We start from the raw sequence: 16,914 nt of genomic DNA on the forward strand, positions 1-16,914 counted from the left end.
ATCGATATGTTATGCATGGCTTGAGTCGTCCGTAGGATCTCCAACGACATTAATAGTAAGTGTTGATGTAATGCAAAGCTCTATAAAGATGAAGAATTCATTCTAAATTCTGGTCAATTTTACAACTACCACTGTTTAAGTAAGTACTCATCTCTAAATGATGCCATTACCAGGATAATTGGGATAATACAGATCCATTTATCGAAGTAACAAACTCAATTAGTCGCATATCTCCAGTTTTTTTCAGAAGACTAACAAAAGTAGGGTCTACTACAGACTGGCTTGCATCTTCTTCAGTATAGTAATCATTCAAAACCTTTTGAAAGAAAGTTAATCTCACAGTAGATACATCTGTTTCGTAAGGTTTCATTATCCTTTCAATTGGATCATCTCCCTCCAAATATAAGGAATTTAATAAACGAGCCAGTACAAAAGGTGAGGTCAACGACTTTTGTTCTGCAAATTTCATTACGATGTCAAATGTTCCAAAAAATGTCTCAGAAGTATATGTGTCATGGCCCAAGAAGAAATGGTCAAAGATGTTTGCTAGCATTCTATCCACATCCTCCAAGGTTGCTAACTGAGAGAAAAACTCAATGAAACAATGATTCTCAAAAAAAATGCTCACTCTTTCATAGAAAAACCATGGAATATCGACCGCTTTCGAATTGATGGCAGATGAAAGTTCTGATAATTCTTCTTCTGTGAATGGACAAGAAAAGGTTCCCCTTTCAATATCATGACAGAGTTGTGATTTCATTAAAACAAATTTGTTGTTTGTAAATTCCTGATAATTATTGGCAAAATATTTCGTGAATGTTTCATTCTCAAAAAGTTCAGGAAGAATCAATGATTTCTCCAAAAATAAGTTTCGCATTGATTCATGAATCTCATAATCAAAAGGGTTAAAAATATAAGTATGGAAAAACATTCTCTTCAACAGATACGCATCAAATTTAAGTATCGAGCAAAAATATTTATTTAAGAGAGGCATTGTCTCATAATCCCCTGAAAGAACGAATATATTTCTAAGAATTTCTGGTGGTAATGACTGAATGGTTAATGGTTCTTGACTCAGTTGTTTCCGATCTTCATTGGTTGCATTTAATGTCGTTATTTCCACCTCAATTTGTTTAGATCGTTGCTTTTTTCTTTCGAATGAAATATGATTTGCGTAATAAATCGGCAGCTCATCGTGGCTTTTCAGTTTTCTCCTCTTGTTAATCCTAGTGGGATAACCTGCAAATGCGTATCCCATCTCATCGACACTTTGAAATTGGTATACTTCGAAACGGATGCTTCTTGATGGGAACAAGACACTTTGAAAGAGATCGTGCGATGAGCTCATTTTTACGTTAAGGTTTCTTAAATTTTCAAAATGCATGTGCATGATTATATTCTGTATCTGTGACAAAATGGTCCAACAAAAACAAGAAAACATGATCTCTTGGCCCAGTTGGTTAAGGCACGGTGCTAATAACGCCGGGATCAGCGGTTCGATCCCGCTAGAGATCATATTTTTTTTTTGCCAAATTCTTTCCAGAAAAATTACCGAAGGAAAAAATCGGACCAATTTTATCTGACATACTTTTTTCTACGTTGTTTATAATTTGATGGAAGCCTTGGAATTTCAAAATTTTTAATTGAATAATAAATATTTATTTTTTTCAATTGAGTTTTTTTCTTTTACTGAAGTAGTTTTCTTTCATAAAAAATTATTTCCTTCATATAAATAAATAAATCATTGAAAGCCTCCTATATTGTCCACATAATCTACTACACCAAAAAGACTTATCTCCCCTATGATTTTTACAGGCACAAGGAGTTTAGAAATAAATTTTCGTTTCATAATTTAAAAAATAATTTTACGTAATCAATTCATCAAAGACAATAATTATAACGAAGTTGATAAAAAAAATTAAGTTTTAACGTTTTTAATAAAGTGTATTTTCACAATAAATAAATATAAATAGATATGTACGTAGTTCCAACTATGCTTGGTAACAAATAAATAATAAAACTAAAACAATTATTTTCATATAGCTTTTTTCGTTTTTTAAAGATATGATTTATGCACCTAATCTATCCTTTCTGATCTTATTCAAAGCAGAACCTTCCTTGAACCAATCAATTTGTTCTGAGTTGTAAGTATGAGTTAATTGAGCATCCCATGGTTTACCATTCTTTGGATGAACTCTCATAGTAATATCAACACCTGGGGCTAATTTATCTAGACCTAACAAATCAATCTTATCATCTGGGTTAATCTTGTCATAATCAGCTGGATTCTTAAAGTTCAATGGTAATAAACCTTGTTTCTTCAAGTTAGTTTCATGAATACGTGCGAATGATTTAGTAATAATAGCACAACCACCTAGGAATCTTGGTTCTAGAGCAGCATGTTCACGAGATGAACCTTCACCGAAATTTTCACCACCAATGACAACCCACTTAATACCTTGATCTCTGTAATCTCTGGCAGTGTCTGGAACACCCTTATATTCACCAGTGTAAACGTTTTTCACACTGTTAGCCTTATTATTTTCAGCGTTAATGGCACCAATCATATAGTTATTTGAAATATTTTCCAAATGACCTCTATATTTCAACCAAGGACCAGCCATTGAAATATGATCAGTAGTAGTCTTACCTAAAGATTTAATTAAGATTGGCATATTTTTTGGATCCTTACCATCCCAAGCTTCAAAAGCCGTTAGTTTTTGTAAACGATCTGAGTTTGGAGCAATACTGACAGCAACAGAGTCACGAGTCTTTGGAGGAGCAGAGTAAGTGTTGTTACCTGGATCATAACCATCTTCTGGTAGACCATTACCAAATGGTGGTTTCAACATGAATTCATTACCAGCTTTATCCTTTAATTTATCTGTAATTGGATTAAATCTCAAATCACCAGCAATGGCAAAGGCAGTAACTAATTCTGGAGATGCAACAAAGGCATGAGTTTGTGGATTACCATCATTTCTAGAAGTGAAGTTTCTGTTATAAGATGAAACAATTGTATTTTTTTCACCCTTCTTAATATCTTGACGATCCCATTGACCAATACATGGACCACAGGCATTAGCTAAGACGATACCACCAAATTCTTTAAAAGTTTCTAATTGACCATCACGTTCAATGGTAGCTCTAATTTGTTCAGAACCTGGAGTAACTGTGAAGATAGTCTTTGCCTTTAAACCATGAGAAGCGGCATCTTTAATAATGGAAGCAGCACGAGACATATCTTCATATGAAGAGTTAGTACAAGAACCAATTAAACCTACTCTAACGTCTAATGGCCATCCATTAGCCACAGCAACATCCTTCATCTTAGAGATTGGAGTAGCCAAATCTGGAGTAAATGGACCATTAACGTATGGCTCCAAAGTATTCAAATCTAATTCAATAACTTCATCATATCCACAGTTTGGATCAGCAGATAATAAATCTTTTTGATATAATTTAGCAAAATCAGCAATCTTACCACGACGAGTAGCTTTCAAATAATCAATCATAGATTGATTATATGGGAAAACAGAAGTAGTAGCACCAATTTCAGCACCCATATTACAAATAGTACCCATACCAGTAGCTGAGAAAGTGTCTACACCTTCACCGAAATATTCAACAATCTTACCGGTACCACCTTTAACGGTTGTAATACCAGCCAATTTTAAGATAATATCCTTTGGAGAAGTCCATCCGTTCATTCTACCTGTTAACTTGACACCTAAAATCTTTGGAGCCTTTAATTCCCATGGTAAATCAGCCATAACATCAACAGCATCAGCACCACCAACACCAATGGCCAATTGACCTAACCCACCAGCATTTGGAGTATGAGAATCAGTACCGATCATTAATGCACCTGGGAAGGCATAATTTTCCAAGACAATTTGATGAATAATACCAGACCCTGGTTTCCAGAAACCCATATTATATTTAGCTGTAGCAGTAGCTAAGAAATCAAAGACTTCCTTATTTAGGTCGACAGCTCTCTTTAAATCCTTTTCACCACCAACTTGAGCTTGAATTAAATGATCACAGTGAACGGTTACTGGTTTAGCGACTTCTGGAAGACCAGCAGACATAAATTGTAAAATAGCCATTTGTGCGGTAGCATCTTGACATGCGACACGATCAGGTCTTAATTTCAAATAAGAGACACCTCTTTGAATATCTTGTTCTTGTGGATTATCAAGATGAGAATAAAGGATCTTTTCAGCGTAAGTAAGGGGTCTATTTAATCTCTTCTTGACGATATTCATATTTTCGACATTTTGCTTATAATTGATGAAAGAATGATCTTCCAATAAGTTTTGGTTGACTTTGGAGTCTCTAGTCAAGTTGGAGACCGTGGCTAGCCCTCTCTTAGAGAAGGTATTCCTTAAAATGGAAGTACGTGCCGATAGCATTGTTCAGTGATAGTTAATCTATTGGACCTTGGACGATTAAGAGGAGTAAGAGTAAGAGTTAGAGTGAGTATCAAGAACAATCCGTCTTCGAACAAGGTTAGATCTGCGATTGAAATACAATGCTTTTATACTGGAAAACTCTCCTCTTGTGCCAGTTTGTGGTATCAGCGTTTAACTGGAAACCCGAAAGAAAAAGGACCACGTAAAAAACAAGAGACCTTGTGGAAGACCGGCTCCGGTGATACAGTGACTGCCATTGGTCACTGCAGACAGGGTAACCGCTTGTGCGAGAACTCGGCCGATCACGATCCTCATTGGCTGGCTCGCAGAACCAAAACAATGCTTTTCCGAGTCTCGGCATTCCGGGTGACGGGACCCAGCCCTAGGGCTTGCCTGACACCCTAGGGCTTGAGGCCACACCGTTCACACCAACCATGACAACTTTTAGTCTAATTACGTATTACAAATCATATATGTATGTATGTGTGTGTGTGTGCGTATGTATGTATCTATCTATAACATCACGTCACGCCAATTCAGATCAGTACGGAATTCCGTTCGTCAATTTTTGAAACTCATCGTATCCCTTGGTGAATAGACTCTCATAACTCTTTCTTATCAGTGCCTTCATGTATATCGCCGCCTCATGATCATTCTTCTGCGGTTGAAATCTGTTTTGTAAATTCTTCATCGTCTTAGTACCCTTGAAACATGGCAACCCACTGTCTAACATGGGCTTGACACATTCAAGGATTGCATTCATGTGTGGTCGGGCACTTAAATATGCCTTTATACACAATTCTTCAAAATCACCATATGCCGCGGTTTGAGGTGACCCACCCATAACTTTAACCATTTCCTTAGTTAATTTAAAGGGAACAGCTTCAAATTTAACTCCACCGGGCACAATATCAAAAATGAACCCAAAATCAATATGTAAACAATGTCCCTTATCATCATACATAATATTACCATTGTGTCTATCTTTGAATTGTAATAAATATGAAATGACACTGTAACCAGCCAATGATTTGATGAAATTGTTACGTGCGTTTTGAAATTCAATGGTATTTTCATTACCAAATTTAGAGATGAAATATTCATAGAGTCCATTCACTGCTTCACGTCCCAACATATCACGAGATATAGAGTTAGGTAACACATCAATGACACCACACCCGGGTGCAGTAGCTGTCACTCGATAGGGGAAAACATAAACATCTAATCCAATCGTAGACCAAATGGTTCTAAACATGGAAATCAATTGTAATGCTAACACATCTTGGCGACAATCATCACCCACTTTGAAAATTGCCGCCTGCCATGAATCAACGGTTTCCGTTAAACCAGTATCATCGTTTGTAACGTCTTTTCTAATCTTAAATGTGGCCATGAAGGGAGCCTTCGCATGGGATTGTAATGGTTTACCACTTTTACGATCAATGTCAATAACTGTACCATCAGGGTTCGATGGTAGATAAACACCAGATTCCACTACAATGTCACTCATTTCTTCATCAATCTTGTGCTTCTTTTCAGCTTTACTCTTCTTAATATAAGGTTTTAATTTACCAGATATTCCTGTAACTTTATTAAAAAATTTAAATTCCTTATTGTAAAACTCTAATGATTCATCATCAAAAGTAGATATCATTCGTTCACGGACACGATCTAAGATAGGTTTAATATCATCTGGAACCGTTCCCTCATCATCCTTATAACAATTAGCAAACATATTCCATATAATTTGATGGGAAAATAATACACTAATCTTTGCGGTGTCCATAATCAACCTCTCAACATATCCCGTCTTATCATATCTTAAACATTGAACAATTTGAGGCACGTAGAAAAAGGTAACATTAACATCGTGTGACTCCAATGAGAAAATACTGTATTGGAGAAGAAATGGATCATTGTTCCACTTGGGTAAGAACAAGTTTATGGACGTGATTGGACTCACTGCTGTCCAATAAAGTACCATATGCATATTATCATTAACCCCAGATTTAGTATTTATCATTCTTCTACTTGATGTTCCTATTAAGAAGGATTCCAACGCAAACCTAGAATTAACACAATGTGTAGGATCTTTCATAATCATGTCAATGATTTGAGAGTCTAAATTCTTATCCGGGTATCTTTCAGTTAATGAGAGGGCTAATTGTACATCAATATCAAAGGCTGCTTGTAAGATTGAAGTAGTAATACTAGTACTACCACTATGAACTCGATTTTCCAATGGAGTCAACCATGTCTGAACTTGTTGTATCTCGTTCTTTAAAAAGGAAATAAACAAAGAATATTCGTTAGTACACCGTATTACCTTCCTCACACTTTCCATTCTTCTGAATAATTCTCTCATGATAGATAAATCTGCCTTAATCTTCAATTCATGAGCTCCAAAAGGCCATGATTTGGGTCTCTTAAACCATGTTAGACCACCAAAGACAATACCATTACCTAAATCTTTGATAAATCTAGTTCCTATTCTGTTATTGACCACTAAGACTAAGATGGAAAAGTTCAACAGTTCATGACGAATCATACGCGCAAATGGATGCAACGATGCCTTTCGTAAATTGTTAACTCCATGGAGAACACATTTGGTAAATACACTTAGGATGTGACTACTTTGGTACAAAGTCCCTTCAAAGTGTGATGTAAAGAAACTAATAACGTGCCTATGAGGTTGCATAGATTGAGATACAATATTGGCATCTCTGTTAATTCCCTTCTTATTATATGGCTTATATTCCATCGCTTGATATTCTTCAGCTATTAAATCATGATCTCTTGAATACAACCCAACGTTGTTATCGATAGATTTTATCCAACAATAACAAATATCGACAAGTAATATGTGTGCCAAATCCTTTCTCTCCTTGATAATACTTAGCCACACATTCGTTGCCGATTTCATTGCCGCAGATGTGAAAACTTCAAATGGTATATGCACAATGTCATATATAAGAGATCCTGATCGATACTGTCCCAAGATTAAGAGGGCAGCTGACATATCTAAGAAATTGGTAACATCTTTCATGTCAACTGCAATACCTTTAACCAAATCAGATCTAATCTTATCCGATAAATTAACTAGTTCCACCTCTATATCTTGAGAGGACGAAACCATTGCAGTATCTACCAGATATTTAGACCTCCAAGAATGTTGTGAAATAAAACTAGCTACCGTGTTTGGCTGTTCAGGTTTGGAGAATGTTAATTTAGACAATTCAACGTCAGCTGAGATAACCATACCAGCCATATCAATGGCGAATGATATTCCAAAATCAACGTTACTTAACCTATCATTAGCGTTGAAATCAGAAATGTACGCTTGTAAGAGAATCTTAGTATCTTGTGCAGATTTATTGAGGATAATCTGAACCCAATTCTTTGCGGTATGATGCAATCTTGATAGTGCAGATGTACGCCACGTTGCTGAACCTGGAATTAAAATTTTAGTTCCAGAATGTTTTAATGTGAATTCATAATGCGGCTCAAATTTATTTCCCTCACAATCCATTACACTATCAAAAAGGGCAGTTAATAGATCCAACAGCGTATATAGTGAACGATGATGACATAATGATGATGGGATAAGTCTAATAAATGTTTCACAATATTGAAAAGCAGCATCTTGTAAAATTGGATCACGATGTGCCAAGCAAAGTAGTAAGTTAGTTAACTGATAAGCGGTTGTTCTCGAATTAAAGCGCCTAAAATTATCAGATTGAAGTAATTTGGAAAATTTCGTAATCATGGCAAGAGCAATCGTATTAATGGGCCTTTCCAAGGAACTGTCACTAATCGATGAATCTGAGAGGTAAAGCAATACTTTAGAACAATCACCAGCCTCACACCTAATGGTTTCCAATAACGAAGTTGCTGCCAGAAACATAACTTTAGAAGCCGACACTGTTCTCGATTGGACTGCATTTACGTTTAAGTACTCCACAATCGCTTGCTTTTGTTGCTTAATATTTGCATTAGACGACCCACGACGTAATATCGTATTCATTTCTAAGGACATTTCTTTATTATTGGATGGGAAATCTGAAGCCAATGGTGGACTATTATATGCTATAGTTAAAAGGAAATTGTAGTTATTGTTAACCAACTCGGAGTTATAGCAAAATCCGTGGATAACCATGTTAAACCAGACGTTTCTAAACAGATTCGTCGTAACTTCGTCATCATCTATCTGCAATGGCTCAGAATCTGGATTTGGTAATAATGCAGCCAAGGGGCTCAAGTAAGAGGCGATTTGTTCTGCAACACGAGAGATTTCAGTGTGAGGCCTGTGGTGTTCCAATCTTTCCACTTCCCCACATGATATTATATTTTCTAAGAGGTCACGAAGATGCATCATATATAGAACAGAGTTTAATTTCTTCGATAGAAGATGTTTTGAAAGAATTTCTCTTGCATTAGTAACACTCTTAAAAAAACGTGTGCCATCTTCTGGTCTTGTCAAAAGAGTATTGTAAAATTTCAGAACGTGAGAGAATTCATTAGGTGTCATAAAAATGCATAAATGCGCTATGGAATTCAATATAATTCCATCTAATTCTTTTGAGATTACTGCGATTTTTTGACTTAAAATTGAAAAGGCCAAAAGCCTAATTGTTTGATTATCATAATGTGCGGCTATTATTGTTGTTGCTGTGACACAATTCCTGAATAACATACTATGGAATGCTGTTGATCCACTTGAAGGAAATTCATGAGATATATTATCTGAGAGTGGAGCACTTCGATTCAAGCTGTTTGTTATGTTCCTGAACGCTTGTAACGAATCGTATGTGGCTGACCTATGAAATCCACTTAAATGAGCATTTGCACCAGATGTAATTGTTAGTTTTCTTTCTCTGAGGATTGGATTAGCTGAACCATCATCGCTTGTCGTCAATAGGTTATTTAATGAATATATTGTACTAACAATCGCATCTTCATTCAAAGGCAATAAACCAATCGTAAAAATTTTCGAAATATCCGTAATAACGGCAGTGCTGATATGTTGAGATGCAACTAATAATGGGAACATTCTTAATAGCGTTAGAGAAGTAGCCTCTGTAAAATAATTCAATAGAGATCCGGCAGTAACAATTGCTTTGGTCAAATTATCAGTAATTACTTCTGAGAGGACGTATTTATCCATTGAGTCTGCAATTACCTCAGTGAAACGATGGAATAGGTCGGCTTCCCCATTTTCTAGAAATGGGATAAGGCACATAAATTCAATAAATAGGGCTCTTGAGTCAAATGAAAAAAGAGCTCTACTATCGCTTGACAGGTCTATACCCTTACTAGTCTCAAAATATTGGGAGGAAAAGTGACATATCTCAGTTAATATTGGTATATAATTTCGAATTTTGGAGTAGAAATCATCAACCATTTCTACTTCACTGTCTTTACTTGAAAAATCTCCTTTAATACGATACGAAAGTTTTTGAATTTCCAATAAATAGCTGGAAAGGTTCAGAAACTGCGAAGGTGTACATAGGAGCTGTGATACAAGTGAAATTTGTAAACGAGCCAATAAATCTGTAAATAAAAGCCCACATATTTCATTTCCTGCCTCGTAATATTGAACAATAACATCATTAGTATATGTTGGAGATGTTGAGATTATTGATTCAAGTTGTAATAAAAATCCTTCTTGAACAAAAAAAGAGGAAAGTTTCCTCCAAACATGTTGTATTAGTTCAATAGAACCTTTTTCGTATATGAATGCATTCATAAACCCAATTAACGAAAATAAGCAAGTTTGTTTACCGATGTATTTCTCATTTACCAATGCAATATATTCATCAATCAGTTCTATACATCTATCAGTCAATTCTGAGTGCTTTGTGCAGAGATTGATGAGAAACCTTGTTAATTGGAAAGTCAACAACTCATTAGGACTCTTCAATTGATCCAACTTAAACTTCGCTGATAACACATCTGATATCCGCTGTCTTGGGGAGTCCAAAAAATATGGAGAAATAAGTTCATCGAGTAGTTTTTTGGCACTTGTGAAGGATCCCGGTATAACTTGGCAAACAGCGGTTAGTAATTCCCATTCATTTAGAGTCAACGGTATCGTATATAATTTGGAGATGTTTGTTGAGTATGATATAGGCAATGAACCCAATATTAGGTCTAAAGTATGATCCTTTGCGCTAACATCTCTTTGTAATGGCTGCTGTCCTTTATTGTTCAATGATAATTCCGCGAGCTTCTTCAACGCTCTTGCTCTTAACGATGAGGTGGTCTTATTGACCCTGTGAAAACGCATTGCACTGAACAGAGCCAAAAAATATGGATATCTAGGTTAGCGACTGAAACTACTGCTTGTTTGGTAAGTAAGGACAATATATACCTCGATGAAACTATCACACCTTAGTCTCGAATTTCATTGCTAACAATATCTGGAATTGTTACCCAGTTCCCAAATTTGGAAAATGCAAATAACGTCAAAAAGATATATTAAAAGGCCGGAGTATATGAAGATGAGTTACTCATAAGGGGTACGTACAGTTGTCTTTAAAGGGCTACCGAGGATGTTAAAGTTACGTCAATTACAAGAGCAGAAGAAAAGGGAACTGCATCTCAAGACCGCTACTGATGGAAGGGCAATAAGTGCTACGAGACAGATATCCGCCGCGAGAATAAGACTACAAAGAGATATAGATGATTTGGAACTACCTCCAACGGTGTCGTTAACAATATGTATATCACCAACTGACCCATCATCCTTAGATAATCCATTGCTGGATGTTATAATATCTCCAGACGAAGGTTACTACAAGAATGGTCATTTCAGATTTAGTCTAGAATTTAATGATAATTACCCAATGGAACCACCAAAGGTTGTGTGTAGGAACAGAATATATCATCCAAACATAGATGTACAGGGCAAAGTATGTCTGAATATTCTCAGAGAGGACTGGTCTCCAGCATTAGATTTGCAAAGTATCATCGTCGGGTTACTCTTTCTATTTCTAGAACCCAACGCAAAAGACCCACTAAATACAGATGCTGCTGCGGTTTTTAGCAAGGATTCAAATGCTTTTGCCAAGTTTGTTCGAAAAACGATGGAGGGATATTCTCTTAACTCCGTGTCATACGATTATGTACTATGAAACAAGCTTATATTACAAGCTGTTATGGGACTAAATAAACTTTTTTGATTTTTTAAAGTTAACTTTAGTTTTAATCTTGGCAATATGTGTTGTTATTTCCAGGCAGCTTACCTGGGTAACAGCTAGATGTTAGAACCTTTTCACATTATTTAACAATAAGATTCCAATACTCAGTACTTACTGATTTATATATTGTATCTAGTAGTAATGACACTAACGAAATTTATTCTTTCAATATATGGGTTTAACTTCAAACTCCATAGTAATTCTTGATAATCTATTTAGTAGCTTACTTAGTCACACTAATTTTCGGACTGTCTACTAAGAATATATTACGTAACTAGTGTTCAAAGAATTACTTCACGCACGACACAAAATATGAACATAAAATCTGTGACAATAGATTTAACTGATAACTTTGTAAGCTTTTGCTGATAAAACAAGGTAGTGTGAGAAAAGCTACACCTTTGGAGCAACTACCAAGATATTCATATTATCTCACCTCAAGAAATGTTCAAGTCATTAGTTTTAGTCGCACAGACACTTTATCTGGTTTCTGTGTTAGCAGGAGATACTGCAACAAAACTTGTTGAAAAGACACTTCCTGCAAACGGGGGTGTTGCTTTCGTTGGTGAACAGCACAAACAAACTCCTTTTCCTCAATGGTTAACAGATTTTACTGGTATGACACAATGGCCAGGGCTAGATCCTCCCTATGTTCCTCTAAGTTTTATTGATATGTCAAAAATCCCAAACTACAAACAACATCAACAAGGTGGATGCAGAGTCAATCCCTTAGAAGCATGCTCTTTTGATTGCCACAATTGTGTTGAACCTGACGATGTTCATACATGTGCTAAACTATCTCAGACTTTTGACGATGGACCAACACCAGCCACTTTACGTTTACTAGATAAATTGAAACACAAGACCACATTTTTTGCTTTAGGAATTAATACGGTAAATCATCCAAACATTTATAGAGAAGTTATGGAGAATGGTCATCTCATCGGAACTCACACATGGTCCCATGCATATTTACCAAGCTTGACGAATGAACAAATTATTGCGCAGATAGAATGGTCAATTTGGGCAATGAATGCAACTGGTAACCATTATCCCAAATGGTTCAGACCTCCTTACGGGGGTATTGATAATAGGATAAGAGCAATTACAAGGCAATTTGGACTGCAAGCTGTATTGTGGGATCATGATACTTTTGATTGGAAATTAGTGTCCAATGACCCTAAAAGAACAGAGAATCAGATTTATGACGATGTAAGAGAATGGAAGAAACACAAGCAGGGATTGATATTAGAACACGATGGAGCCCATAAAACTGTCGATGTTGCACTAAATGTTATAGACATACTTGGAAATGATCAATTGACTGTGTCACAATGTGTCAATGGTATCGACTACATCAAAAAATATAGCGAATAAATAATATTCTAGTTCACTTTACTATTTTTCCGAGTGCAAATAATTATAATCTATATAATATACTACTATAATCACGCTAAGAATCACATACATTTGTAAATCATTATCCTAAATTTGGAAAAAGAATGTGAAGAGTCCGGGGAAAGCAAATGAAATGCATAAGGAGTCTTATTTATATGACACGTTGAAGAATTGAATTAAGACCGAATATCGTCTTTGTAAGCCCATCAATCCAGCGATTGTAAAAGCCTTCGTTCATCAGTATTATCTAATTGTAACAACATAGATACCACTGGGAGAAGTTGGGTTCTTTGCTCTTTATGTTCCAAAAACCCTAACAGAACATTTTTGATGTAAGCGATCTTTTCATTTTGTTCTAATTCTGTTTCAGTTGTAGCAGCTTCCAAATTTTGGGATGATGGAGAACGGCGAGGTTCATTTACAGCTAAATGATTGCTCATAGTTGAAGCTGCAGAGTTAGATCTGCTTGCTCTCGTTGGTATTTCTTTACCCTCCTTCAAAGCATTCAATTGATTGGATATCGTTCTATAATTTTTTGTTATGCGCTCCAACTTCTTATTGACATCGTTGTTTAAATGCATTAATTCGACATTCGAGGCTTGCAAGTCACGAATTTTTTGGTCTGCATTTGCTAATGACTCTTTTAGGTTGGTTGTTACTTTTTCTAATTCGCCTGAGTCCTCATTATTGGCTACACTTTTACGTTTCATTTGATCATGTAGTGAATTCAAAGTATCAATTTCAGAAAGTAGCTCTTTCTCTCTCATCCTTAGGGAATGCATTTCTGATTTTAACTCTAAATTGGCTTGTTTCCAATCATGAATTTCTCGTGTTGTTCTTGAAGATTGCAATGCTAGCTCGGAATCAAGTTTTGATTTCTCATTAGTTAAGTAGGCTAACTTATCTGTTAGCTCTTTATATTTTGAGCTTTCATCATTTTGAGAATCAGCAAGTAGTCTCCTCATGGTTTCAGATTCTCTTGTCTTTTCTTGTATAATATTAGTGTAATCATTTAATTCGTCCTCCAGAGATATGACTCTTTTATTTGATTCCTTTAATTTGATATTTAGCTCTTCGCATTGTCTTTTGATGGTGTCATTCTGTTCACTTGAATTACTCTTCAAGTTTTGTAAAGTATCGTATTTTTCTTGTAGTATAGATAACCTTTCGGAGAGTTTGCCATTTTCCTTCAAATAATTTTCAAAGGATTGAGAATTTTTTGACTCATTATCATGTAAATTCTGATTTTCCTTCTTCAATAGACCCAATCGATTTGTTAATTGAATGTTTTCTTTCTTTTGTATGTCAATCTCTTTGTTCAATTTATCCTTCGCTTCAGTGTACTCTTTAATTTGCTTTTCTAAGTAAGCAATCGTCTTTTCCTTTTGAATTGTGGCATTTTTTAGATTGTTATAATCCCTGAATTGTGAGGTGATATTAGAGTTTTCAATCTTCAGTTTATTAATTATATCATTAGCATTGTTTACACTTTCTTGTAACTGTTTCTTTTGTTCATCTGAACTTGCCTTAAACTTCGTTAATTCGTTGTTGAGATAATCAATCTTATTGGTAAGTTCGACATGTTTCATCCTATAAGTAGACACGACAGCCTCATTGTCTTTCTTCAATTTTTCGATTTCATTTCTAGCGTTTGTAAGTTCTTCCTTGTCAATCTTTGAAGAGTCTTTTAATTGGTCTTTAGCCTCAACTAATTCATTTCCTACATCTCTCAACATATCCCTAACTTCCTCCACTTCAACACTTTTGGATTTTAATGCCTTTTTGCTATCTAATAATTCTGCTTGAATTTTCTCGTGTTCATTCTTCAAAGCTTGCATTTCCTCCAGCAAGGATTTCGAATCCTTTAACTTCTCACTAACCTCATTATATTGACTCTCCCACTTTTGACAATTGCTGTGAGCAGTTTTGAGCTCAGTGTAATCTTTCAGCAACGCCTCATATTTAATGTTCAATTCACCAGAGCTATTAGTTGGTACCTCCTTCTCGATCTGGGAGATCGTCTCAGCAGTACTTAGTGCATTTTGCTTTTTGTTCTTCTTCTTATTCCTTTTCTTCTTACTTTTGCTAATTGGCGTTGTTGATACGCTAGGCTCCGTATCAGATTGCGGTGCCTCCACATCTTCAACACCATTTCCAGAAGGAGGGATGGATTTTTCCTTCAGTTGTTTTTCTAGTGATTCTATCTTTTCTATGTTAATTTTTAACTCTTCGGTTGTGGCTTTTAGCTGTTCATTAAGAACGTCTCTCTCTTTTTGATATGATTCGAGGAGCTCAGCTTTCTCCTTTTGAGATCCGTTTCTTTCTAAAACGAGCTGCTCTTCTTTGGCGCCTAACTCTGCATTTATTTTTTCGACTTCTGTCTCTAATTTTGATATGTTGGACTTATACTCTTGTTCTTTCAATTCAAACATCTTCTTCAATTCTTCATTATCCTCATTATTTGAAGTGTTTACTGGGGTGTTCTCTTTTGTTAAGTCTAGTTGAGTTTGTAATTCCTTTATTTCTTCTTCGTGTTTCTTTTTTAATTCTTTAAGTGAATCGCCATCAGTGGCTTGCTTTGCATCATTATTTTCTTTCGTCAGTCTTTTTATTTCATCGTTAAACAATGTATGCTTGCTATTTAGATCGTGAAAGAATGTGGGTAATGCATCAATATCATCTAAACTTGAGATAGGAGTATTTTCTGCAAGGATTTTCTCGATATTTTCATTTCTAGCCCTTTCAGTTTTATAAGCATTGAGCAAAGCAGGATATTTGGCTTCATACTTATCAAATTTTCTCAATTTAGCTTGTATCTCCCTCGGTAATTCTGGCATAACCCCATTTGATTGTGTACCAGGAGGAGCAGATTGATCTTCCTGAGTAGGCACTTCACCAAGTTCATCTTGTAACCCTTTCTGTATTTCATCACTCAGACTTTTACCTATTTGATGAATGTGTTTCAGCATAATGAACAATTATTTGAACTCTTTCAAACTATACCAAGCCTCCAAAGATTATTTGTTCGACCCTCGGTTGATTTGAGGCTGCTTATCAAAATTTTATTGACGAAATCATTTATTATCATAGTTTCCGCTGAATGGCTGTGTTTAATATATTTCAAAGTTCCATTTTCTTTATTTCTGGGTTACCCTACAAATAATAGAGATCGGGTAACTTTCGCCATAGAAAATAGATAAAGTCCTTTTTAGTATCTCGAATGATACTATATCTCAGCCTGAATATTTCCAAAGCTCCAGATTAAATAGCTAAATCTGGCAACATTTTACTAGATATACTTAAGGAATCCCCATACTTTTTTTAATAGACACTTTCTTATGTTTCCTTACCTATGCATAAGTCCTTTGCTTTTACAAGTTCTATTATTTCCTGAAAAAATGCTGTTAAGAAATTCCAGTGGATACCTAAATAAAAATTATATAAAACAAAAAAATGACAGAATTACTCTGACCAAGCCTTACCCAAACTGAGCCCCAACAGGTACCAGGTCTTTAAAGCAAGATAAATATACACACGGAGATGCCTTTCCCTTCAACAGAAGCTTATGTTCATTTTTATGTAATTGTGGGTGCTTATATAACAATTTACTAGAAGAAAGACCTAGTTTTAGTACTACGCATTGTCATTATGCCAGGGACGAAGTTGGAAACGCTTGGTCGGACTTTCAAAAATGATTATGTAAGCTCCCTTTAAAAATTTCAACATAAATCATGAATAAATAGATAAAGTATTACTCAAAAAAAGATGGAGTAGTAAACCAACAGAAATAGACCATATCAAGGCAAATACATTAGAAAAAGTACCAACACTTTTTTTGTAAAGTGAATTACCAATAAGTGATAAAAAGTTCTTATCTTGCTGGAAATACTTAATCACAGTAT

The 16,914-nt window shown here is 35.4% G+C and overlaps 6 protein-coding genes and 1 non-coding gene across 7 annotated transcripts; 3 read left to right on the forward strand and 4 right to left on the reverse strand.

Moving 5' to 3' along the window:
* Nucleotides 1–166: 166 nt before the first annotated feature.
* On the reverse strand, nucleotides 167–1,258 carry NCAS0A05910 (uncharacterized protein; the record flags this gene model as incomplete). Its single annotated transcript, XM_003673484.1, has 1 exon — nucleotides 167–1,258. One exon carries the CDS (start codon nucleotides 1,256–1,258, stop codon nucleotides 167–169), a length of 1,092 nt encoding a protein of 363 aa, XP_003673532.1.
* Nucleotides 1,259–1,441: 183 nt separating this feature from the next.
* NCAS0Atrna5I lies at nucleotides 1,442–1,515 on the forward strand. Its single transcript has one exon. It is a non-coding gene; the product is annotated as a tRNA-Ile (tRNA).
* Nucleotides 1,516–2,069: 554 nt separating this feature from the next.
* Nucleotides 2,070–4,415, reverse strand: ACO1 (aconitate hydratase ACO1; the record flags this gene model as incomplete). Its single annotated transcript, XM_003673485.1, has 1 exon — nucleotides 2,070–4,415. The coding sequence occupies one exon, from the start codon at nucleotides 4,413–4,415 to the stop codon at nucleotides 2,070–2,072; it is 2,346 nt and encodes a 781-aa protein (XP_003673533.1).
* A 541-nt stretch (nucleotides 4,416–4,956) lies between these two features.
* On the reverse strand, nucleotides 4,957–10,701 carry STT4 (1-phosphatidylinositol 4-kinase STT4; the record flags this gene model as incomplete). The annotated part of the gene is made up of 1 exon (XM_003673486.1): nucleotides 4,957–10,701. The coding sequence occupies one exon, from the start codon at nucleotides 10,699–10,701 to the stop codon at nucleotides 4,957–4,959; it is 5,745 nt and encodes a 1,914-aa protein (XP_003673534.1).
* A 265-nt stretch (nucleotides 10,702–10,966) lies between these two features.
* UBC12 (NEDD8-conjugating protein UBC12) lies at nucleotides 10,967–11,548 on the forward strand (the record flags this gene model as incomplete). Its single annotated transcript, XM_003673487.1, has 1 exon — nucleotides 10,967–11,548. The coding sequence occupies one exon, from the start codon at nucleotides 10,967–10,969 to the stop codon at nucleotides 11,546–11,548; it is 582 nt and encodes a 193-aa protein (XP_003673535.1).
* A 510-nt stretch (nucleotides 11,549–12,058) lies between these two features.
* NCAS0A05950 (uncharacterized protein) lies at nucleotides 12,059–12,991 on the forward strand (the record flags this gene model as incomplete). Its single annotated transcript, XM_003673488.1, has 1 exon — nucleotides 12,059–12,991. One exon carries the CDS (start codon nucleotides 12,059–12,061, stop codon nucleotides 12,989–12,991), a length of 933 nt encoding a protein of 310 aa, XP_003673536.1.
* A 227-nt stretch (nucleotides 12,992–13,218) lies between these two features.
* Nucleotides 13,219–15,981, reverse strand: IMH1 (Imh1p; the record flags this gene model as incomplete). The annotated part of the gene is made up of 1 exon (XM_003673489.1): nucleotides 13,219–15,981. One exon carries the CDS (start codon nucleotides 15,979–15,981, stop codon nucleotides 13,219–13,221), a length of 2,763 nt encoding a protein of 920 aa, XP_003673537.1.
* Nucleotides 15,982–16,914: the final 933 nt, after the last annotated feature.

This window comes from Naumovozyma castellii, chromosome 1 (genome assembly GCF_000237345.1).
Source record: "Naumovozyma castellii chromosome 1, complete genome".
NCBI classification, from domain to species: Eukaryota; Fungi; Ascomycota; class Saccharomycetes; order Saccharomycetales; family Saccharomycetaceae; genus Naumovozyma; species Naumovozyma castellii.